Here is a 26,853-nt window from a genome sequence, read left to right on the forward strand (position 1 = left end):
CAATGGTTTACTTTCCCGGAACATACACTTATAAAATCATTAATTTCCCGTTTCATACGTTTTTACAAAGCGGAAAAGTCCCAAAATTCACAAATTTTTTTTGTTATATTCCTCCTGATAAACTATGTTTTAAAGCTTTTATTTTGAAAAACGTTCATTGTTTACATTTGCAAACTTAAGAAAATAACTTTATGGCACCATAGATATGGATAGTATCAGGAAGACTGTGCACTTCGCTAGTAGCATCTATGGCCGGCACCAAGCGAGACTAGTGGCGGAAACTAGCAATGATTATGAAAATGGTGCAAGCGCTTTACCAAGGCACGGATCTCATATTTTGTGCATTCATTAATCTTTGAACTAAATATACCTGTTTGTTATTGTTTTCTTACGATCGGATTGTTTTGTATTTTACGTTTCTCAAGTTAAAATTTTATTGAAAATTGTTCTGTTGCATAAAGTTGTTTGTAAAAAGAAAAAAAAAGAAAACAAGCAAAAATTCCTGATTTTCTTTTTACAATAGCCTAATTTTTTTAATTTCTAATTTAGGCTTGGTGACTTTTCCCGCCCTCCAAGAAAGGACTTCATAACATTTTGTAAGGCCACTGTTTCTCATGTCAGCTTTACTTGTATTTTACATTTCTGGTGGTTTTATTATATGTATATATAATTATGAATTCATATCTTTCATTAATATAATGCAGTTATTTACACATTATGTATTTAAGTTTAATCTGACATTGGTATGCTAGATTGCAAACAAAAAAAAAATTATTATTGCCATTCCCTTTTCATACACTTTCCCGCATCATACACCATTTTTGTGCCCTCCGTTGAAAAGTGTATGACAGGGGTTCTACTGTACTACTTAAATTTTCTAAAACTAAACATAGGCAAATACCTATCTTCTTGAAAGTTACAATTATTGAGTTACCAGACACTTGCTCAAGTGGCAAATATTTAGTATAAACAACAAGATGGAGAGTATTTTCGAAGATTCTTTATTACTCATTACGAAGATTAAAAATGTTTTCTACAATATATGCAACTGTACCACTCACACTCAAGTCCAAAAGAATGTCTGTTTCTCAGCACAAAGAAACCACTGTTACACGAGACAAACGGAGATGGTCGGTGAAAAGATGTGATGCGTAGCACAACTGCTGACGACATCCGTTGACAGTCGCATCACCACCTCACAGCAGTTGGGTAGAACTCGCTTGAACGTGTGTCCATTAACACTCAAAAGTCAATATTTTTGAACGTTAATTTCCACGTCAAATGTACATACTGCAACATTCACGTAATAATTTAAATCGAAACATTGTAATAATCTATTAACACCTCACAGAACATGAAGACATTTTTACCTACTTTTAATTACACCAATGGAACAAAATTCAGAACGGGAACAAATATTTTGGTTTTAATTCAGCTGCACAATATTCAGAATGGTTTAATGTTGGTCCGTCAAAACCTACAAAAACTCATAGGCAAGAACTCATGTGGCCATAAACACAAGTGCAAGAGCTGTATAAACATGGAGGCATGGCAAGCTATATATAAAGTACTTCAAAACACTTCTCAGGAGTATGTCCTTCTAGCTAACAAACCGAGTATGTACTGCAAATCATAGCCAGTCTGTGTGCATTGAAACACTACCTTTAATTAGAAGAAACTACTATTTCAAACTGTTTCAGCCAAAACTGCTAGTTAGTTAAAAAAATATCTTCAGTAACTACCGCTTCAGTTGTGTTCAGGAATAGAGATAGTATATGTGCAATTTGTTAAAAAAAAAAATTATGGTATTCTTAAAATTTAAAAAAAAATAAGTATGTACTGTATTACTACAATCCAGTACAATGTACTCGGCAGAGATAAATGTTTATAAAAAGCTCCAAGTGCTTCTACCAAGGGTGTCAATACACATTTCAACCATTCCTTACTGCCAAGAGTCTACAAAGCTATGCCGACATGTTGTAACAGTGAATATAAAAGTTATGTTGAAACAATGCTACATCGCTACCGACTGACCTAACGGGAATTCACAACGGTTTCGTCTACCCTAAACTGCTTGCTAAAACAAAGGAAAAGTTACAAAAAAAAGTTCTAACCACAGTACACAAAGTTAACACACAACTGTTATGTGCATTTCAAATTTAGCTTTAAAATAAAAAATATATATAGCGCAACACTACATACAATGCAAACAAAATTTGTACTACAAAATATGATGTAGAAAAATGACAAAAATTCCCAACACAGGAACCTTCACATTTCATAAAGAAATTTAAGAAAACCAGACCTGGCATTTTCAAATGTACAAACACAAATATACCAACAGAGATATTAAAGGTACATCATCTTGTACTATGACATCTTAGATACCGTGCACACAACTGAAGTCATTATGGTTCCTTAGGTGTATGTAAATAATACCATTGGGCAGCCTTGTCTTCATAATACAAAAAAACAAACATAAGTGCTAGAAACTGCACTACTGCCACTGCCACGCAAGCAGCAGTGAAACATCTCAAGGTATTTTTTACCTCATCCAAATTGGAGTCTGAAATACGTTTCTTGTTCAAAAGCACTTACATTAATCTACTTTTAGGTATTTATACACACTTAACTTGTACCAACACATTACAAAATCATATTAGTAAAAGAATGAATTTTGCATTTCTGTCCCATAATGATAAAATTCAACTTGCAGGAGACAAGTTAGTCAACAAAATGATTCTTCAGATACTTCATCATCCCAAAGATGCGGAAACGTTTCTGGCCTGAAAACCAACAAACACCCAAGTTCATTCTCGTTCGAACACTCCTGATTAGAACAAGCCATCTCACATCCAGAAACCACTGCACTGTCTGGTGTTACATTTCTCGACTTTCAAGAGCTCACAGCTAGTAAATTGTTGTGCAGATACACAGTCATGTTTTGCTAGTCACCCATGCAAGCTTTACAAATTGCTCAGGACATTGAATCAATTTAATACTATTAATATCGTTTAACATTAGTCTAATGATAAAGGAAATAATGTCAATAAATGTTATGTGTAAAATACTGAAAGCACAAAGAAAAAACAAAAAAAATTGTTTATACAGTAAAACCTCGGTACAACAAACTTGAAGGGACTGATATTATGTGTCTTTGTTATAGCGAGATTTCTTTATAATGAGGTGAATTCAAAACCAACGAACAAATGATTTGTGATACAAAGGTTTTTTTCCTGCACCCATCATTATTTCAAAAAACACAGAAGTAAAAGTAGGTACTCAGTATATACAGTGAAATTCCGTTACAACGTACTTCAAAATAACGTATCTTTCAGTTCAACGTATAATTTTTAATTCCCGCTCAAAACACCAATGTAAACAATGTAAAAATATTTCACTTTAACATTAAAAACGTATCCTACCTTTCAATACAACGACCATTCTTTTCCAGTTATCAGGAAAATTTTACATGATTGTTACTGTGTTTGTGCGGGGTTCTTTATAAAAGTATGTTATGATTAATTTTTATCACTTTCAAGAATCGTCAACAAGTATAAAAAGTAAACAAACACTGTCTCGATTCATAGAATCATAGTACAGCATAACGCGCCATTCTTCCTCCTCCATGGATCACACACTTTAGTGCACGAGACGATCTAAACAATCGATTGCTCTCGCCCCTCTTCAATACAATTGTTTTAAGCTGCGCCATCTTTTGGTTATTAGTAGAGCACGTTTTAAAAGTTTTAATTAACGCAGATACAAACGTTAAATACAAATTATATTGTAACTTATAAACAAAATAAAAAATCCAATAATGTTAATTTATGCAGGTTAAATTTTGAACAGTTTGGTGTCACAACATGGCCGACACGCTTTGTGTTGCCATGAAGGTCGAAATGGCGCCTGGCACACCCATGCTCGTGATGCGTGCTATGTTTATCTATGGATGCGAGGTTTGTTTACGTTTGACGTGGCGCGAGGCAAACAATGTGGTTGATTGAATATTTTAATCAGAATGGATGGCCAAAAAGATAAAGAGAAAAGCAAGAGTTCACTTTTAAGGAAAACGTGCAAATTTTAAAAGTTGACAAAGGCAGGAAAAATGCAGATGTGGCACGGTCGTTTGGTTTGGTGTTCACTACACTGTCTACAATAATAAAAGATCGCGAATAAAATTATTAAACTGTACGAACAGTCATCTTTATCTGCTGGTCGCAAGAGACTTCGCCTAGGTGATAAGGGAATTCTATGGGAATTCTATCCCAATAAATGTACATATCTGCAACATAGTTTAACCCATTTGTCATTTTGTTTTCGACAGATATAAATTTTGTATATGTAGGCCTTGGAAGTTAGGCTACTGTATTAAGTTTAGTAATTTTTTAAAATTCTTGTTTTACAAATATTTGCTTCCAAGCTAATGTAACATTTAATCCCCTACTACTTTATTTTTAAAAATTAAAAAAAAAAAACTACATTTTAAAGGTAAATATATAGACTTTCAGAATAAAGTACTTTCATTACTAAGTATAAAAGTAGAGGCTTTATTGATGTACTTTATAACGAGATTCTACTGTAGATACAGTATACACAAAATACTTACCTACTTTTTAATACATGCTACAGTCCTTGAGCAGAGCAAATGAAGATTAAGCAAACCAATCCAATTTGATTACAGTACATAAGTATATTGTATATTATTGTTTACAGCGTTGAATTTGGAATGCCAAATCTTTTAGCCATTTCTGCTTTTTTACCTCCCTGATCTACTGCGTGTAGAATTTCCAGTTTTGTTGTAAGAGAAATTGCTTTCTGTTTTTTTTTTATCCATTTTACGAACACTATTAATAAATTACTAAAAGTTAAGTCTCATTTATTACCGCACAAGATTTGCCCAACCATAACCTATTTACAAGCGAACAAATTTAACCCAGAAAAACTTAACCTCTAAACAAGATACATAACTGGGTAAATAATTTATTTACCCCTACAACATGGAACAAAAACAACTTTCTAAACATACAGATTTTAACTAAGAAACACTTCCACAGAATCTGTATCGTTTATTGGCATTCATTACAACACAGATAAACGATCACACATTTTCACAGAACAATGATGTAAATTGTTCACGTGATGAAATTTTCTAGGCAGTTTCGGAAGATTGATTAATCAAAGTACGATAGCTTATGTTGGTAGTCAAAGTGCGTTTCAGTACGTCCGTAACTCTTACTTCTATGGCCAATCAGTTGTAAGATGGCCGAAGCGTAATTTATTTACGAAGCAAAATTAAAAATTTTTTTGACAATCCTAAGAAAATATTTTAAATATTTTTTTGTTTTACCTTCGCTGTAGCGGGTGTTTTTGGTGTTGCATCCAAAAAATGCTAGTTTGGTTATTTAGAGGTATAAATACATAGGATTACATAGCAATTTGGCGGGACTCAACAGTTGCTTCCTTATACCGAGGATTTCGTTATAAAGGAGTTCGTTGTGCGAGGTTTTACTGTACTTCTAGTTTTGTCTCAAATACTTCAACACTAAGAATTATTATGATTTCACTTGGAAGCCAGGATTCCAACATGATTCCAACGCACGTAGTTACCGGAAAATGAATAGGAGAGTTCCCTGCCACTTGCTAGTCCTAATTCATCATGGCCCGGTCTGTGGCAGGGTGGTACGGTCTGGCAGCATTCACGCAGACGTAAACAAATTTGGTCATTTAAAGTCCAGAGCCGCAAACTACCTTGTCACAGCTGATGTTTGTACAACAGCCAATAGCGTAGTCAGGCCTGCACGCGCATCTCTTCCGCCCTCGTATGGCTAACTGTATACCGTGGTACATCTGCTTTTTACCGAGTTGAAACAGATTTCGTGGCGTCATGCCTGACTTTTTTTTTTGCCTGTGGTGATTTCGTGCTAACTGAAATTTACACGCGTGCTATTCAAGACTGGGACAGCAAAATTAACATTGCGGTAAATGAATTTGTGCAATCTGAAGACTTGCTAATTGAGGGATCAGTGTATACATAAATAAAAGACACGTGACATACGTACCTATAACCTTCTGCATTGGCTCATCACAAATGGCAAACTGTTTGTTCTTTGGGTCCTGCAAAAAAAAATCCATACATCAACTTAGTTATGAATAGAAACCAATAATTCCATAATATGGGAAAAAAAAAACAAAACCACACTTAAAAAACAGAACAATTTCAAATTACACAGATATGAATCTGATAATAGGTGTATATAGAAATGATGATAAAATATTTTAACCAAATAGCCACAAACAAATGCCACAAAAACTTTTGTTGACAACAGCTATAGTATTGCTAATCAGTTAATTTTTGCAACATTTTATTCACTGTGTATTATACCTAGGCCTGTGCAAATGTATTTTTAGTTTGAATCAAATACGAATATCAAATTATTAACACAAATACAAACATCAAATTTGAATAGTAAGAACGAGAATAAGAATCCCACTAAATTTTTTTTTTTCACATCATGTAACAACTTCTGGAAAATTAGACATACAGTAAAACCTTTTTGTTGCGACCCCATTTATTGCGACCACCTCTCTATTACAACCCGATTTCAAGAAACCGTGAAAAAATTGCCGAAAATCCGAAGAAAATCGGACAGAAAATAAGTTTCTTGTGGTGAGTAGCGTGTTACTGCGTTTCTCTTGCCGAGTGCTTCCTGTCGACCGCTGTCAGCGCTTAACAACCCCCATTCCACGTCCCTTTGCCGGCAGGGTGCAGATAAAGGTTTTTGTGGCAACGTGTTTACGTTTAGCTTTTTGCGAGTGTCTAGTTTGGTACGCAGTTAAGGCAAAGCTACCTGCTGGATTTCTCTTGATTTTGATTACTATCGGTTGACAATACACAGCGACCGACTGGATGCACGCCCGCCTCGACTTGTTTTAACTGCCGCAGCGATGTTTATTTTGACAGCTCAAGCAATTATCTTTTCCCGTGGGTTGATAGAAAAAGGTCGCTTCACCCAGCATTAAAAAAAAGGCTACGCCACTCATTCCCCACGCAGGAAACACACTGGGTGCCGTCTGTCTACCCCGCATTTATCTTTCTTCTAACATTCCACGCCTCACCTCTCGCGCAAGCAATAACTAGGGCCACGATTATATGGTGAATCGCGAAATTTTCCGCGAATTTATATGGAAAATGTGAAAAATGTGATTTTTAAGAAAAACCGCTAAATAACACTGAAATTACACAATACAAGTCTCTTATATTTTAATGTGAAAAGCTTGATAGTCAAGACTTGCCCGGGTCCTGGTTGATAAGCTGGAAAAATTTCCTGCCTTGCATTTCTACGTGCTTCCTCTAATCAGCTTTAGGGCGCCGTCTGGTCAGCGTGTGTGTTAGTGAAGCGGGATGATAAGTGACGCTCAATGGTAGTTCTAGCGCGGTAAAACCTCTAAGTGCAAGGCTCTGGACTGGCGCGCAGTCATCTCGTTCCCGTCAGATAACTGTGAAATTTGAGCGGTGACCATAACATTATATGGCGGAAAAATAAAGATAAAGGTGTAATGCATTTCCCTATGATACTTTCAAGAAATTTGTAACTGGTTTTTTACACCTAAAACTTCGAAAACATGCCGTTTAGCCATTTTATCTCAATAGAACCAGTTGGGCATTAACAAATTCTTAAATAATTTTTGTAAACAGACTCCAGTCGGATATATAGTGTAGTTTGGAAATCGCGTAGGTTTTTCTGTCTGCGCGGCACACGACTGCAGTTGCCATGCGTCACGCGCCGAGAATGTTGTCCGGCAGGAAGGGCGAGTATAGTTCATTTGCGGCAAAAATGAATACTTTTACGGCCCAGCTAAATTTTTCCATTAAAGAAATTTTGAAGTTTCAGTGATTTTCTAGCAGAAATAATGTTGTGCAACTAACAAACAAATTGTATCAAAACAATTAACGGTAAATGACTGTCGCGGGGGCCCTTAAAATTTTTTCATTTTACCAGAAATGGACTATACATACAAACCTTGCTTTCGTTGCACGCAGTTTGGAGAAGGGGAGGAAGGATGTTGACAGTTTCACATGCCAAAGGACGTTGAGGGAGGAGGGGGAGAGAGACACGATGGTTTGTATGCCTCGGAGGGATGAACCTTGAAGTCTGGACAAGGGAAGGAGAGGAAAGCCGTATGACGTCATTCATCCGCCGCCTGTGCTGCCGCCAGCCTGTCTAGACGATATTCCCGCGTTCCCACTTACGTTGCACAAGCGACTGCTGCCGTATTTTTAAAGGAAATATCCCATTATTTTTTTTATTCTTACATGAACATTATTGGAAGTATTAAAGCCGACACAAAAATACGCTGTGTGTTAAAATTAACAGATTTTAATGATCTTTCATTTCTTTTTTTTTCTTTTTTCTTCTGATTTTCACATTTTGGTCAAAATGTCCAATTTTTTGACGGTTCCCGAGAATGTATTCGTAAAATCACTGCTTCGTTAAATCCGGGGTTCGTGACATCGGGGTTCTAGTGTATGTAACTACGGCAAGCAGAAAACGTACATGTAAACTAACCAGTAAAAATAAACTGTCTATTGACATATTTTCTTTAGAGGTGGCCTGTAGGGCGACGGACTTGTCATGAAGGTTGAAGTGGGTTTAAAGCAAAGCCGTCTAGCATTGTGAGTGACAGCATCCTGCCATTGTACAGCTGGCTTCTTAGCGAGTAGCTGTTTGGGAGAGAAAAGGGAAGAAGAAGAAGAAGAAGAAGAAGGGAAAAAAAAAAGGGAGGGGGGGTGAAATCAACTAAACATTTCAGAAAACATTTATTACGACCCCCCCTCTATTTCGACCCAATTCCTGGGAACCGTGAGGAGTCATTTCAGAGAGGTTTGACTGTATAATACTAGGGTTGTGCGAATGTTCGGTATACCGATACCGAAATCGAAATTTTGCTACTTTCATTTTCGATTTCGGTAAGAATTTCATCTGTCGAAGTTCGTTTTTAGCTAAATATTTCGAGCCAAACGAAAGTTCAATAGCTTACCGAAGTTCGTTTGTTCTAGTTGAAAAAGAAATCGTAATTTAATAAAAATGTACAGTAGAATACCGGTACAATAACGTACCTTATTATAAAGTATATTTCACTTAACGAATTTTTTTTAAGCCCCCGCCAAAAATCATATCTTCGCCATGCAAAACGGTTTCAGTTTAAAGTATCATATTTTCACTATAACGTATAAATTCTACTAGTAGCGTGGCATTACTACACCAAAATTTACTTAAACTGGTAAATAAATTTCCAGCTAAATGATTAATGTAGTATAACAAAGATACACAAATACCACCGCAACGTATTTTCTAACCTCTAAATTCTCAAAACAAAGTTAACAAACAGTTGCGCGCACTACCATGGATTATACTGTACGTAGTATGCGACGTGAGCAACACAACACCATTCGATACATCGAAAGACGGAGGTTTGAGAGAAGTATTAATTATTTAGTAGGGATGGGACGAATCCACATTTTGGTCGAATCCGAATCCTTGTTCGAATCCTCAGTGTTTGTCATTGAATCTCGAATCCCAGTCCTACACTAAACTTCACCACATGTTATTAAAAAAAATCACACATTTATTTTAATACATTACATAGGCCTATGTATTAAAAAAATCACATGTGTATTTATAAAATTATAAAATAAGTGCATAGTGTATACACCTGATATAAAATAGAGACAAATAACCTCAAAAACCACACACGTAAGTTTGCATCTGTCTAATTCACTGTTAAATTTATCCTTCCTATGTTTTCAATAAAATATGTTTGTATAACAGACACCATTTAAAAAAAGTTATGTTTTTTTCTGCAAAATGTTATATTATTGAAGGTTGGAAATGATCGAGTAGTTATGCTAATTGACAAAATGCAGCGTAGTTTATCTTATGTTTGTGCTATTTCCGTTACCTTTATAATATAGTTTAGGTATACAATTTTCTAGAGCTGGACGAACCTCAGTTCTCTGGTATCGAACCATAGCCGAACCGAACCTCATACAGAAATAATTGTTTTGAATTAAAATGAACCGAAACCAGCATTTTGGTCTTTAACAGAATGGTGAGAAATAAAGGTTCTCCAGCCATATGTAAAATTAAAACATTATATAGCTTACTTAGCTTTATTAAAACATTGCAAATACATTTTATAAGTTAAGTTTATGCAATAAATAATGAAGGAAAGAAAACAATTTAGAGAAAATCATTTTGCATTTAATTATACACACACACACTTTTAATTCATGAAGAAGTTTCATCTAAATTAAAAAAAAAACTATCTTCCTTTTTCAGTGTACACTAACCTTCATTTAAAAAAATATAATATTATAAAGATGACGAACATTCAGCATAAGGCCACATAACATATTTTTTGTGGTTAACATAACCTAACATTTTTAATAAGTAAAACTTTTTAATAGGACATTAAAAAAAAGTCGAATGTGAATTAAGTTACCTATCTACGTTACAAAACCCGCTGACTGCAGTTGCTGTTTTCTTGGAAGAATGCTGCTCGTCAGAAGAAACTTTAGACATGTTTTGGGGTGGTTCTGGGTCATCTGGGTCGTCATTATCTTTTCTTCAATTGGAAAACTTAAACGACGTAAGCCTGCTCATCGCAAATCACCTCAAGAACAATAATATTGTAAACGTAACGTAAGAAGTGTGGTTATAGAAATTTGCGTCGGAAAAAAGAAAACACGAGAAATAATGATGGTTGCCGCGACTACGCTAGTCACCTTAGTACCGTACTGTAACATTTACTGGACCAGTACTTTTCATACACAAGATTAAATTAATATTTTCAGTACCTGCTAGTTATAACCAAAAAGGCCAAAGAAAATAAATACATCCCAGTAATTTAAAATACGTAATTTACGTAATCATTTCCTACCGCATTTGTCTTGTATTAACTTGATCACGTTAGTTTTGCCAAAATACGAGAGTTCTCGTACATGCGCTTTAGTTTAACGTATGGGGTACGCAATCTTTGGTGATTTTACAACACTTCTCGTACACGCACTATAGTTAAAGGTATAATATACAATACCTTTGGCATTTGTACGATAGTTTATATTACGTAGTACGAGAAATGCATACAAAATTCTCTAAAGTAAACAAAAAACAAAGCGCGCCTATATGAAAAAATGCTATGGGAGTTATGCGACGATTAATAAATTTTTATTTTATTTTGTCTGCGATTTAAACTGTTGAGGCGACGATAATGCGATAAAAGTCGGAATATTACAAGTAATGGAATTTTGTTGAGCTGTTTTGTGAATGGTCTCAAATGGGGGTTAGAAAATTAGAAAAACGTAATTTTTTTTAAACGAACGTTCGGTTTTACGAATATATTTTAAGAGGTTTCGAACCGAACCGAACGTAATGGTTCGGTTCGAAGTTTTCTAACTTCGCCCAGCACTACAATTTTCAATTACTACCTAAAACTCTTAAAAACCCACCTCGAATCCTACCTCGAATCCCACCTCGGACCCTACGAATCCTCGAATCCATAGGATTCGGTATATTCGACGAATCCAAGATTCGAAAATCCCATCCCTATTATTTAGACAAAAGTGTTACGCTATGCTAAAAATACTGTTTGATGTCTGTGCCGGGATTGTTTATTGTTATTGTTGAGTTTATTTTCAGGTTACGTTATTTAGACACCGCATTGTATTTGTGCTACAATATGAATGATCCTGGAGATAAAAAGAAACTAAAGCAATTCACGCTTAAGGAAAAAGTGGATATACTCAGAGAACTAGACAAGGGGAAAAAAGCAAGTCGCAGTTGCGAATACATATGGCATTGCGGCTCTCCTGTAGCTATTTTTTTTATATATTTTTTTCTCTTTGTAAAGATATGTATGCATGTTTCAGTACTAAGTACAAAAACTTGAGGTACCTGTAAGTACTTAGCACTGAGATTCTACTGTAATGTCTTTATATGATTTGCATATGTTATTACATTATTAGTAATAACAAGCAAATTATTAATTAGAAAAAAGATTTCCATTAAGATTAATTTACGTGGTGATGAAAAAAACTCACGTTAATGAAAATACGGTAAAATCATAATTTGAACAAACATGGCAGATAAAGTAAACAAAATTCAACCGTGATTACAGTAGGCCTAGGTATCAAAACAAAATCATGCAATATTTGAAAAATTACCTGAGTCATTTGCTTTCAAACAGTAGTGTAGGTACTATATTCGTAAAACATACATTCCAGAACTGTTAGTACACTATTTAGTATTTACCGTATACACATAAACAAAGAACGTACCTACTTTTATTCGCGCACAGCCAAACAAAAACATTGTCGTCTGCTTTAATTAAATTTTACATACTCTGACTGGCATATAAAATCCTCATAATATACAGCCAATTAGACAAAAAGGTCAACAAGTCACTGCATGTAATGACCACTTGGCAGCAACCATTTGTTATGTTTTGTTCTGACCATGTCCCTTGCCTGGTTTACAGCTTCCTGAGCTAGCCATGTGTGACAGTGGTGCAAGATGGCGGCCATTCCGCAGTATTCACGTATTTTTTCATCAGTACCATGCACGAATAAATATATTATCATAGACTGCGACATTACGACTGTAAAGGAAATAGTCTGTGCGCTGAAAGATCTGGATTGATTCTTGAAATTTACGAGTGACATGGGGCTGTGTTGTGTGGTCTAGGGTGGATCTTGATTATATTAAATAGTAATATTTATATATACATCAAAAGGTACCAAAATGATTTATGTAATAGAATTTATTACTGAAGAGCAAATTTTGGGGCACTTTTTTTCTTTGTTAATTAAAAAATTTCGCTTAACTTTCGTTAAGAATATATTTATCTCATAGAAAAATTCATTTTCGTTTCACTTTCGCGAAACTTGATAAATTTTCTTTCACTTTCATTTCGTGTGGATAAAGTCACTTTCGCACATCCCTATATAATACTAAAGTGTAAAGTTGGTTAAATTATTATATGGAAAATGTTTGTCAAAATATTTTAAATATGAATTTTTTTTTAATTATGCATCTAAACTAACCTTTCATTTAAGTTCCTATTCGCCTTATTTTCCACAACCTGCTACACTAAAAAATTTATCCAGAAAACTTTCTCAAACCACAAAATACAAATTACAATTTATTTTACAATAAATGTGAACCATTCTTTTAAAATTCTGTATTCCCAAACTGGTGATTAAATGAGCTAATATTTACATATTTAAACCCTAATTATTCATGTGTTTTCATTGTTAATGGCAGAAAGGTAAATTGTATTTTAGTACAGCAATATTATGAACATAATATTTGCTAATTTTATCTGGAACGTTTAACCATTATTAACTTTTTTCAAAATTATTTTTTTGGAGATGGAACATTTTTCATCATAGACGCAAGCAAGCTGCTACTGTATCACAATGTGTTACATTGATTGTGACTATCTATTTATACACCACGGAAACTATGACGATTTCTTTTGATGTAGTGTTGTGGTCCATGGTTGTCGACGTTTATTTCTTCCCTCTTCAGGTGCGCGTGATGAAAAGAATACAAATAATATCTTGTTTTAAAGTTTGAAATGACAAATGTTATGTTTTTTGAATTGTGAACGCTGCTTTTTTCCATTACTGTTCAGCGAGACAGTAGCGAGAAGAAAAACCCATTACCTGTATGTACAAAACATCTATTGTTCGTGATTTTAATAATGAAGTCCCATTAAAAATAATAAAAAAAGGATACCGTGTTTTCTCGTATAATCGTCGCACATTTTATTCTAAAATCAAGTTTGAAAAGTAGGAGTGCGACGATTATGCGGGAAAAAAATTTTTTGTTAGGTAAAGTTATTCATAAAAACAAAACCCGTTCATGGAAAGTACGGTTATTTAAAAAAAAGGTGGAGTATACAATAGCACGCTAAACAATCTATATTAATAATTCCTTAAACAAAAACCTTTCTTCAACTTTAAATAGAAAAACCAAAACTCTAACGCGAACCACTTGAATCTGACGTGAACTAACGTGTCGTAGTACACACTTGCCACGAAAGAATGCGAGCTATCAAATGTAGTTAACATTGCACCTGACAGAGAGCGCGCGTTGCATCCAATCAGCGAGATATCGATATTGGACTACGTGCGTGCGCTCTATACGGGAAGCAACATAACCAAACATGAATGATGCGCTGGCTAAATTTTTATAAGCGGTACACCGCGGTAACACAGACAATCAGATAAAGGAAATACCATTTAAAAACGTCTTTAAAAGAAAATTTACACGTCAGACAACTTTGTACTTCCATTAATTAAATAAATAAGTGGTAATGACCGCAATTAAATTTTAGATTATACCTACCCTGCGGCGACGCAGACGATCAGATAAAGGAAATAACGTTTAAAAACGTCTTTATAAGAAAATTTACACGTCAAACAACATAGTATTTTTCCGTTAATTTATTAAGTGGTAATGACCGAATAAATATTAGATTTCTACTTTAAAATACATAGTTTTATACGGAAAAGAAACCTACACAAAGCGCTCGGAATCTACTAGCAGGACCAAAAACATCATGCGACGTTTACGCGAGAAGTTTTTTTATCCCAATTTTGACAGCCTAAAATATGGTTGCGACAATTACACGCGTGCGACCATTATGCGATAAACACTGTATTTATAATCACACAAATGACAAGCTCAGCAGTGAACGTTCAATGCTGAAACAAGCTCATCTCAAAAAAATTTCCTGATCCATAAAAAAAAAAAAAAAACAGACTTTCCCTGGTTGTCCCCAACTTGTTTCAAATTTCCTGAATTTTCCCGGTCTGTGGCCATAGTGTTTTTTTCTTTCTTTCTCGGAGGCTACAAGTACAAGATGGCTACAGTGATGGCATAAATGACATCATATTCCAAGATGTCATAGTTCAATATGATACTGACATACTCGAAGATGGCGGTAGAGATGTCATGAGCCAAAGGCGAGATTAGTTGCCCCCAGCAGATGAAACAAATATAAAAACGTCAACAACTCACGTAGAGGTTCTTCTCCTTGATGACAGCCCAGATCTTCTTGACCACCTCGTGGCGGGCCATGGTGTCCTGGCCCACGATGGCCGCCAGCTCAGCGCTGAGCGCGTGCGGCTTGGTGTAGCCGCTGCCCCCTCCGCCCCTCTTGCCCTGCGCACGACACAGCCCGCTTTGCCGGTTGGTCTCTTACTACACTCGGTACACTAGGTGTTTCGCACAAATTAAATGATAAAAAAGGTACTATTGTTTAGCCAAGTCAATACTACACTGTGGATTGTAATACATCAAAAAGATCACGACCATGAGCAATAGCGGTAGTAAACTAACACCACCTTACAGAAAACTAGGCGATTGAGATACAATTTAACGCATGCAATTCACGTGTTAATTGACGTAAGGTCATATAGAGGAACAGAGTTGTGAAAGTGGGAGGGCTATTCATTACACTTGAAAATGTAAAATGGCTGGTACATTAAGTTTTTCGCACAAAATAAAATGCTAAAAACACACTATTATTTAGAGCCAAGTCAATACTACACTATGGATTGTATTTAGTGATGGGTCGATTCCGATTCCGGAATCGGTCGGTCCCACCGATTCCAGTATAATCGTGGGATTCAGAATACAATGGTTTTGGAATCGACCATGACCGATTCCTGCATTGTTTTAAGTTTGCAAAATACATCTCCTACACAACGTAAGAAAATATTAAAATGCATGAAAATATAATTTTTAAACTACATAATACAAACTGATTTACGAATTATGGTGATTAACGTATTTATTTACTTGCACCGCCATTTTCCCTACAGTACAAATGCAGTATCTATTTTCCCGCTTTAAACGAAAGCATTTTTCGGAAATTACGTTGCAGCAGCACTGCATTTAATAGTAAACCTTCAAAAATAACTAGACAAAACCATAAATGTTTAAAGAAAATTACGTTAATGTAAACGTTAACTATTTGATCATGGCAGCTACATTTGCCATTGTAAACAACCTAATTTTTTTTGTGCTACCTGCCATGGTAAACCATACGGCCATGAACAAAATCTTTGGTGACGTGAACGTGAAAATTAAGATGTTTCACATATCTGCACTTTAAACTTTAAAGAATTAAAATAAAATAATTTTTTAATGAGATTTTACCCAAATTCACAGTGGATTACTGCGACCATATTAAAATAAGTTTAAAAGCAACATAACCAAATTGCTGTAAATCGGCGTTCTTGTGCGTGTTCAGCGATGCTCGTTTTACGTGAGATATATTTTGGAAAGGCAGTTGGCTAATCTGAATTTCCAAACATTGCTGCTGAAACGTTCGTAAATTTGTATTACCAAACATAAACAATCTTTTCAAAGTAGTTTTGTTAGTTTAACAGAATTGTTTCCTGTAAATTTCTGAAATAAATTAAATGTTAACACGCGATGATTTCAAGAGTTGAAATATTTTGTGTAAGAAAATCTCACCATAAAATGTGGAAAATTTGAGATGCTAAAACATGCACAAAACTTTCTTACTCAAGAACCGAAAATTTATTTTCTCTTTACGGTTGTGAAGAACTGCAAGACTGGATGGATTTAATCTCTTCACCAAGTGAGATAATTAAGTTCTAGGTAATATATTAAAACGCAAGCATCTCTGATATTTTATTTTAGTGTGGTGCATATTTGTTTCTTGTCATTTCCATCATAATGAGATAATAAAGTTTTATTTTTACATTTCCCTCTTTTTATTTTTTTCGTCCTGGTCCCTTGAAATATGTATAAATGAGGTTATATTGTCATTTTATTTGGATCATTATTTAGTTATGCTTGAAAATAAAATTCTTAACCTAACCGTACTAACCTCTTTTTTTACAATTAATTAATTCAGTTGATAATGTAAAGTATCTAAAGTTGGTTAAGTTATAATATTATTTACAATTTAGGTCATAAGACATCTTTAATTATTGGCAGTGTTTGAACATGTGTTTCGTCTAACTATGAAGGCCAAATTGTGCTAGAAATTCAAGGTAGCGTAACTTGATGGTAATGAACATACTTTTTAACATTATATAAGCTGTATATAATGTTAATTTCTGCACAGAAAATGAAAAACAATGCAATTACATTTTTAAAATCATAAACAACCTTTTTTTTTTTCTTAGTATATTACTCTGTTGAAAATTTCAGATAAAAATCAAGGAATCGGAATCGACCCTTTAATTTAAGAATCGAAAATGGAATCTGAATCGGTATATTTTAGGAATCGGCCAAACACTAATTGTATTACATCAAAAAGATCACGACCATTATATATATTATTTCTCAAATATGTTATTTTGTGACAACACCATATTCCTCCCTTAATTCTTCATGAACATTAATTATTCAAACATAATTTTAATGCTTATGTTTCCTGCTATTGACGAAAAAGAGTTTAAAATTATGTTTTCAAAATATTTATCAAAAATGTTTTTATAAAATGCATATTTTCATCGTTCATGGCATTCATAAAGAAAATATATTTAACTAATAAGTAGGAGGCGCCATAAATTAACAACCCGTTTTAATGTTGAACACGATACTGTGCTAAATATTCGCACGGGTCAGCTAGTATCACGTAGTGGCAGTAAACTAACAACACCTAGCAGGGAAAACTAGGAATACGTACGCCTGCCTTCTTGGTGGAGGCCCCCCCTCCACCGCCGCCGCCGCCCCCGCCCCTGCTGTTGCGAGACCGGGCCCAGTCCTCGTCGCTGTCGCTGTCACTGCCCTTCTTCTTCTTCTTGCCCGCCGCCTTGCTCTTCTTCGCCACCGCCTTGCCCTTCTTCGGGCTGTACTCCTCGTCGCTCACGTTCTGGGCACACACCCGCACACCGTGCACCGCTCCGATCCATCGTGACCCAAGCCAAGGTGTGCGAGACTCAACACGAGGCAAGAGCCTCGCCATATTTCAGTATTAAAACATTAAAGTGGCGAAAAGTCAGTAAAAAAAAGGGATGTCGTCTGTAAAGTCGGTTTACGAACGCTAATTTTACGTGATAACGTCATAAGAAAACATTGATGAAAAATTGCATACTTTTTAATATTCAAAAATCATTTACAATTTTTTTGCAAGTTAAATTTAAATCATTTGTTTGAATAAAATCACGAACAATTAGTTAAAAAGTTTGCCTTAACCTGTTTGATATTATAGAAGATTTTCTCGCACCGTGGTTGGCCAGTTCTTGCACGCTCGGCTCAGGTGAACATGACAATGAGTCATGCTTATCCGTGCGTGCAGCTGGCATTTATCGATTTATAAGACCATATCATGTCAAAAAATTTTTCCTTAGTTGCAAAATTTGTTTCGTTCAACATATGTATTAAACTAAAAGAATTTTTAAATTTGCAGCAACAGTTTTAATTCCAGAAACTATCCTTAAGCATTTACATGCATCTACCTATAAAACTTCCATAAAATTCAACCAATAAACTAAAAATACTTACTGTTAAATCATGCACACACTTAGTAATAAATGGGCCATACCACATTAAATGAGCCTAAAGGTTAAAATATTACATTTTTTATGATGCCAGTATTTGTTTTCAAATTTTGTAACCATGTTTAATAATTCATATCTAAAGAAATATTGTAAAAAATAATAATTATTTTATTATTTTTAAGTTCTCAAACATTTTGGTTATTGTTAACAATCAAGCGTGCTAAATTTTATAAATGTTGGGTAACTATTTATTACAATCATCAAATGACACTAATAGCTTACTCAAAGACTCGAAGATATATATGAACTTAAGTATGATACTAATGGTACATTAACATCCAACACCAGGGACATAAAATTACTCTCTAAAATTTCTATTATCACTCGAATCATTTCTAAGGACTCGACTAAAACATTATCAAACGTGGACTCAGTATTATTACTGAACTTGGCTTGGCAAGACCCAAAAATTTGCAGACTCGTCCATCTATAGTTTTCAGAAACGGTGACAAATAACTCATGAAAATAGCACTATTTTGCGCCAAACGTAAGGTTTCCCACAAAAAAATTTGAAATTTCTTAAACAATTTAAAATACCTGTCAAATTTCATCATTTTTCCCTCATGAACTTTTGTGCTACGCCATTTTCCCCAATAAATAGGCATGTAACCACATTTATGCACATTCCATGGTAAATATTTCTGGTAATGTAAAAATATTGATTTCAACTAAAAAACAGTTTCAACATTAGCAGACAAGCGAAAAGCATCTTTGAGCTGCACAACTGGTTGAATGACAAGCATCAAGCATTAAGCTGCAGTATTTTGCCCTCCTGCCAACATACACTCGCATGTATTATATACAGTAGAAGCTCGATGATACGTTCCCGTTTTATACATTTTCCCGTGTCATACGCCAATTAATTTTGGTCCCGCCGAAAGTACTATATTTACAATGGTTTACTTTCCCGGAACATACGCTTATAAAATCATTAATTTCCCGTTTCATACGTTTTTACGAAGTGGAAAAGTCATAAAATTGCTCCGCTTGCTTATTTTTACACAGGTTTTTTTGCACCGCTTTTGTAATTTTTTTACACCTAAATGAGCCAGTTTTATTTACCATTTTCTGGGGTCCCTACCTATGAGATATACCTGGGAACACAGAAAATTAATAAAACATAGTTGGAGTGTTTCAGTTGAGTTTGAAGATGAAACCATGTCACAAAATAAATGCCCTTAAATATCTATATTATTTTCGTGATACAAATATAATAACCTTTCCCGCACAGCAATGAAGCTACAGGATACTAACCTCTTCTGAGCCTTCTTCGGACTCCTCGCTGCTTCCTTTCTTCGACCGCTTCGCCACGGGCTTCTTGGAACTGCTTCCCCTCTTTGCCTTTGGCTTCTCATCCTCTTCCACCTCGTCCTCCTCCTCGTCTTCATCCTCCGCTACCTCCTCCTCTTCCTCGTCTTCCTCCGCATCCTCGTCCTCTTCATCATCATCTTCCTTCTTTTTCTTCTTCGAGTCCTTACCCTTCTTTTCCTTCTCCTCCATGCATTCTAACACTATTTCGTCAAACTCTTTCTTCCTGGAAACATACACAAGATAACTTTTTTAAAATCCACTAACAAAGACAGACGTTCAACCATAATCTAATAAACATATGCACGCATGAACACATTTAAGTACTCCATTAAGGCCCATATAATATAAGCAGCACATTATTTCTATGGAAAATTTTGCGATTTGCAAACCTCAAACAACTCCCAATTCCAACCCGTTTCCAGTTGGACCACCCCCCCCCCCCCCCCCCCGAAACAAACTTCCCTATCTCAACCAGCTCTTATAAAAACACATCTGCCCCCTGAACTGTAACAAACATGTGACAAAACAGTATCTCATACACATAACCCAAAAATGACTGACTGTAAATTACTGCCTGCAACACCCTTCATTGTCTCAAATGACTTGGATGAAGACGAGATGTCAACTTATTTATTTCAACGAGATAAGGTCTATTATTGTTTAGTTACTGACAGTGTGTAAAGAAAATAATGTTCTCCACTCATGCTGAGTCTGCAGTAGACACTACATATATTACCTAAATAAACAACTTTATTGGGAGAAAACTATATTTTTTTTAAATTTTAATAAAATAGGATTCATATCATTATGCACAACTGATAACAAAGACCTTTTATGCATATTTTATAATCTCCCAATGCATTATTATAAAATGTATGCACTGCAAGCCCACAGCGGGGGTATGTTCTTTAAATAATTTATGCACTGGGGAATTTTGATTTGATAAAATTTCTTGGTCATATGCCATAACAGTTTGGCACTTTCATGGAAAAAATCATGAATGCAAAATAGGAAGTAAAAAAATTAACAATTAAATGCAAACCCACAGAAAACAACCCTAAATCAGCTTATGTCAAACAGATAAACTCAACAATTAACTTAACCAGGCATTATGAACAACACAACAGCACAGACTAAAACATTTTAACTTGTCTGTGCTGTTGTAGTTGTCTTATTCACAATACCTGTTTAAGTTCATTGTTGGGTTTATCTGTTTGACATCAGCTGATTCAGGCTTGTTTTATGAGAGTTTACATTTTTTTTTACTTCCTATTTCGCATTATGATTTTTCCCATGACAAACAGGACCAAACTGCAATATCATATGTTTAAGAAATTGTATTAAATCACAGTGGACTATAAAAACAATTTTTTGTTTCTGAGCTGGTTATTGAAATATGAGAGGCAATCTTTTTTAAACAAACTCAGTCTTGATCAAGCATGACAACTTGCAGGTGTTAAGGCAACCAATAGAAAATGAAAACTGGTGAGACATGCTAGGAGTATTGTGCAAAATAAAACACATTAAAAAGTAATGATTTCAATTATCACTGATGAGGTTAATTTGAAAACAGTCAGTAAAGGCTGACTTATTATAGTTTCATAAATTCATCAATTGTTAAATCCAAACCATTCAATTAGACTGTCTTACAAACTTTAACAAGAAACTGGAACCATTGTAAACATTTAATCAAAATACTTGGTCATTTAAGGATCTGCAATCACAATACACTACCAAAAGGTTTCAAATCTTTTACTTGGTAACTAAGGATATTTTGACGTGATAACATCTTAATAAATCGATGAACGCTGGCTGCACGCACGAAAAATTGTCACGATCCGCCTGAGCCAAGCGTGCAAGAACCGGCCAACCACCATGCGAGAACATCTATAATATCAAACAGATTAAGGCGGACTTTTTAAAAGCAGCAATTTAATTTTTTTTATTTATTTGTTCAATGTCGAAATTTCAAATTAACAATTTATTGACATTGATTTGATTTCAGTTTATTTTATAATTGTTCGTGATTATATTTAAACAAATTATTTAAATTAAATTTGCACAAACTGTAAATAATATTTGAAAATAAAAGTGTGCAATTTTTCATCAATGTTTTTTTATGACATTATCACGTAAGGGGTGCTGTCACAACTTGGAAACACACAACTTAGAAACACATAACTTAGAAACACACAAGATATAATCTAAGTTATGCCTGTTCTAAGTTGTGATAGTTCTAAGTTATGACATTTTTAAGTTGTGTGGTTCTGCATTGTGTGTTTCTAAGTTACGTGTTTCTAAGTTATGACAGTTCTAAGTTGTGAGTTTCTAACTTGTGTGTTTCTAAGTTATGATTAGGGGTAGTCAAATTTCGTTAATGACGAAATCGCGAAATTTTAAAAAAATCACTTGCACATGATGTGTAATACAAATAACCTTACTTGGTAGTGATAAGACGTTAATATACTGCATTTCGTTTTAACGAAATTTGCTGTGATGCGCGAAATCCGTAGTTTTTCACGAAATATGACGAAATCGCGATATTCGCGCGAAATTAACCTTTTTTATCGCGAAAAATCACGTTGAATCATTCTGGAACTTGCACAAAACATTTATTATTCCAAGAGGTTATATGTGAGACGCCATCTTTGCTTTTGTTTTTCTCTAGCACCCATAGAGTAGAGCGTGGCAATAAACATTATCACTTAGCTACTGGTGGACAAATCACAGATGGCGTTGGTAGTTACGAGTGTCGAAATGTTCTATGATTTTGTTTTCACGAGTGCGTGTCTGTCGAGTTTAAGTTCTTTATTTCCGAGTGGATGCAATATGTCTCTCTTCCGCATCTATGATCGTTTTCCGTTGAAAGTTTTTGTGTCATTTTGGTCATATTACCGTGGTCACTGGATAAACGTATAAAATGCCGAAAGTTGTGTTTTCGAAAGAGCTGAAGGATTTTACGTAATCAGTAAAGAAAAAGGCATCATGATGTGCAAGTTCTGTAATGTGCAAGTCGACTGGAAAATAAAATACACGTGTGAAAACACTGTAAATTTCGAGCATCGCACAAGGTGAACAAAGCATCGGGTTCTGGAACTAAGCGTCAAGTTACTCTAGAACCATATATTTCACGAATGAAAATTATTACATCCAGACGTACGCCTACTCAGTCTCCGTCGTCGCACACGTTCCTACGAGACGTAGAAGGCCATAAAACGGCAAAAATGACATTATTTTGCCGACCGCAAATGCGTCTGGTGACGCAATCGTCGATAGGCCTTAACTCAATCTTTGTTCCTTTCTCTGAATCGGCCAAACGCAGTCCAGAAAAATAGCGTCACTTCCATATTAACCAATCAAATCATAACTTTCAAAATGTTAATTGTTGTATTTGGGCGTCCTAGCCGAGGCAACTATTTATTTTCGTAGTTGTCACGGCAATGCACGAAAATAAATGCCGGCCAAGAGTGCCAACATATACATGAACAAATACCGCACACGCAGTTGAGGCGGTGAAAAAGTAAACAAAAAAACAAACAATACTCTGTACTGTTGAATAAGTACAGTGTTTTGGTGGGGACTAGTTTGCAGGAAACATATAATAGCTGATTTTCAGAGATAGGTAGTCAAAATGGACTTGAGCCACTAACGTTTATGATCAGTTTCCGATTTTTTTGTATGTAATCTTGAGAATTTTAATTACAAATACAGCGTGCTAAATTTTAGATGTGAATGTACTTCAAAACATTGTTTTTGATAAATTTCGACCAAATAAAACAATTATTCCATCAAACATATACATGTGTATAAAATTATAATGACGAAATAGTTATTTTTTCTAACTAAACAATTTTTTTTTTTCACCGAAATTTGGCACCGAAATAACTCTTTTTATTCACCGAAATGGGCCTTTTTTATTTACCATTTTTCATTGGCCCTAGTTATGATCATTCTAACTTATGATAGTTCTAAGTTACGTGGATTTTTTCGAGGTTTCTAAGTTATGACTGTTCTAACTTGTGTGTTTCTAAGTTATGTGTAGTTCCCATTACGTAAAATTATCGTCCGTAAACCGACTTCGAAGACAACCCCCTTTTTTATTTATTTTAAAATACAAAACATAAAATTATTTAAAAGAAATAAATACCTGCTCAAGAGATCCACATCCAGTTTCTTTTCAAGCTGCTGCCGAATTTTTTTAGCAGTTATCGTAGACAGGTCGGCATCCTTCAAAATAGCTAAAACAAAAGAAGAGGATCAAGCCTAACAAGTTAATGTGCATACAATACATAGGCTTGTAAAGAATACAAAACTGACACTGTTTGAAAAATTTACTATTACCATAGAATTTCTTTTGGAAATGGACATTTATTGAAACATTAATTTATTTGAATACACTGCTTCTTACGAACAATTTTACCCTTTAGGACATACATTTATGTATATAAATTTGGCCTCCATATGATTGTGCTTGCAAAACTTGAAAAGTAGTCTATTGATTGACTTAAAATTTTGACATAACTGCATTTCAATACAGAAATAGCTCCATAGTAAAATTTTAAAAAATGAGAAATTTGATATTTTAAAAGTAATAAGCATGAATTTTGATATAGTGTTCGATAAGGAACATACACGGATCCAAGCATTTTTGGAAAAGAAAAAATATATACATTTTTCAATAGAATTTTTATACTTATTAGTCACATTCTGCTAATACGTAGTTTAGAACATAATTATCTCTGTAAGGTCTGGCAAGAAAGGAGATAAGACTTCACAGAATGAAAATATTCTCCTTGGAATGCAAGCGTGAAAACACAATTACCTACATCCAAAAAATTGCATTAAAAAAAGAAATCTATGATTTAAAAATCATAGCTTGCCTCCAGTTATGAATCTTTTATATTTTAAGTAATGTTAGGTCTAGAGTTTTTTGACCCCTTATTTTAATGAAAATATTGTATTTTTGAATTGCTGTTACTCTACAATAATGTTTGAAATATCTTGTATTTGTTTCAAGATCACATGAATTTGAGTGTTAAGCTGGAATTACAATGCCATCACCTCTACATATATCACTTGCTTCTGTCAATGCCATGCAGCTAGCAAAGCAATTTACAAAAGTCTTCAATTCACCAGTAAAAATATTTTCCCAATCATGCCAACAATCCGTGTCTTTCTCTCAAGACATTTGTATCAATAATGCTTGCTATTTTTGTCGTGTTCCCATACGTAATGTATTATTATCCAATCCTCGGGAAAATTCAGTCATGATTGAATTGTTTGGGCATGAGTTTTAACAACCATAATGTCATTATAGACAAATTTTTCAGACACGTAATGTAAATGATGAACAGTTAACGGATAGATGTGATAAGCCATTGAAATCTGACCTTAGTATAGTTAGTCAAGTTGCTACGTGGCTACTAATGAAAGGGAATTCCTGAATTTTTTTTTAACTATTAGCCATGAGATCTTATTTCTGACATCTTTTTAACTGATTCAAATAACTTCCCTATAAAACTAACAAAAAGCCTTATTTAATTTACCTTTAAACCTTCTGGTACTATCCTTTCTAGTATTGTGTTTGATTCTCTATTAGTATGATACATATGTAGAATTTAAAACAGTTATGTGAACATAGCTAACAATATGATAGTTATACGTACTTCATTATTACCTGCACAGTAGCTCTTAATTTTTTTTGCCATAAATTCTTATCCCATTCATATCCCACTTTTAGTTTCTATATTAAAGATATTACTATGTATGTATATATGTACACACACTTTAAATAAATTAAAAATAAAAAATAATAATATTTCCATTATTTTTTTTAGTTATAAGAATAAATGTACCTATTTCACCAAAACATTAAGCAATATTTAACCTTGCAGCCATTACAAAGTAACGGATGTGACAGACATATTTACTATCATTAAAATTATAGAATAATCACATTATTGTATTTTAAATTTGAGGATTATGTACACTACTTTAGATCTTTCTTGTAACTTTTAAAACAAAAAAAGTACAGATACATGAAATGTATTAATATGGTTGGTAACGGACACATAACTTTATCATGTTTTTTTAAGGTTTAAGTTCACTGTATTATAACTAAAGCACTGGGTTTTGAAGTAATAAATTAGATGGCCTCCATGTGATGTTACGTTAGGAGCAGGTAAAGTTTTCTTTATTTGTTCTAAAGCAATGTATTTTTCATCCCAAGTATCCACAGTGTATTTTTTTGGCCCTCATCATATGATTTCCTAAACATTACTAGAACCTCCTCTTCAGAAACCCCGTGTTTTTACTGCCACATGTTTTCCAGTGTCACTATTTAGTTAATACACTATTGGTATCATTATGATTCTTGAAGATAAACTGCAGTGATCTTGGATGTCCTCAGAATTATTAGTCATCTGTGAGGCTCCTAACATCTTTGTACTTTAAAATAGAAAGTGACAAGCACGTGACATATAGGAACTAATACTCTCCTTCCAGAAGCTTGGAGACTTATTTCATCAGAACTGTAAAACTCTGTCACTAAAGAACATACATCTTCATTCTGAATCACTGGTGGTTTTTTAGTTTATTGGTAGATCTTGCATACGTTAGGGTTAAAGGTACTTCTTGCAAGCTCTTGAACTTCTGCCAAATGCTTTCGTGGACTTGATGGCAATGCTGAAATCACCTTCTTCACTGCTTTCTCACGAGTTTGTGGTCATTTGCAAGATCCAAACTTAGAAATCGGAGAATCACATTTAGTATGTGGCCTCTGTCTTCTTTTCTTCTGTGGTTTCCTTTTATCTATCATGATCTTTCTGAAGGTATAAGGGCCACCTTTTTTAATCTTTCTGTTACCTCTCCTAGACTCTGCCATCAGTAAACATTTTTAGTTGTTCCAATACTTGAAATAAGAGAAGAAA

General features: G+C 34.4%; 1 protein-coding gene across 1 annotated transcript in view; it reads right to left on the reverse strand.

Moving 5' to 3' along the window:
• Window positions 1–985: 985 nt before the first annotated feature.
• Window positions 986–26,853, reverse strand: part of LOC134539567 (uncharacterized protein DDB_G0286299) — a 40,673-nt gene continuing 14,805 nt past the window's right edge. Inside the window, exons 2-7 of the mRNA XM_063381719.1 lie at window positions 24,072–24,162; window positions 19,868–20,147; window positions 17,740–17,925; window positions 15,090–15,233; window positions 6,063–6,117; window positions 986–2,786 (exon numbers count right to left, since the gene is read on the reverse strand). Coding sequence (XP_063237789.1) covers window positions 2,725–2,786; window positions 6,063–6,117; window positions 15,090–15,233; window positions 17,740–17,925; window positions 19,868–20,147; window positions 24,072–24,162 — 818 coding nt within the window. The 3' untranslated portion in view covers window positions 986–2,724. The remainder of the gene's footprint in view (window positions 2,787–6,062; window positions 6,118–15,089; window positions 15,234–17,739; window positions 17,926–19,867; window positions 20,148–24,071; window positions 24,163–26,853) is intronic.

The sequence above is a fragment of the Bacillus rossius genome, chromosome 15 (genome assembly GCF_032445375.1).
Source record: "Bacillus rossius redtenbacheri isolate Brsri chromosome 15, Brsri_v3, whole genome shotgun sequence".
Taxonomy (NCBI): Eukaryota; Metazoa; Arthropoda; class Insecta; order Phasmatodea; family Bacillidae; genus Bacillus; species Bacillus rossius.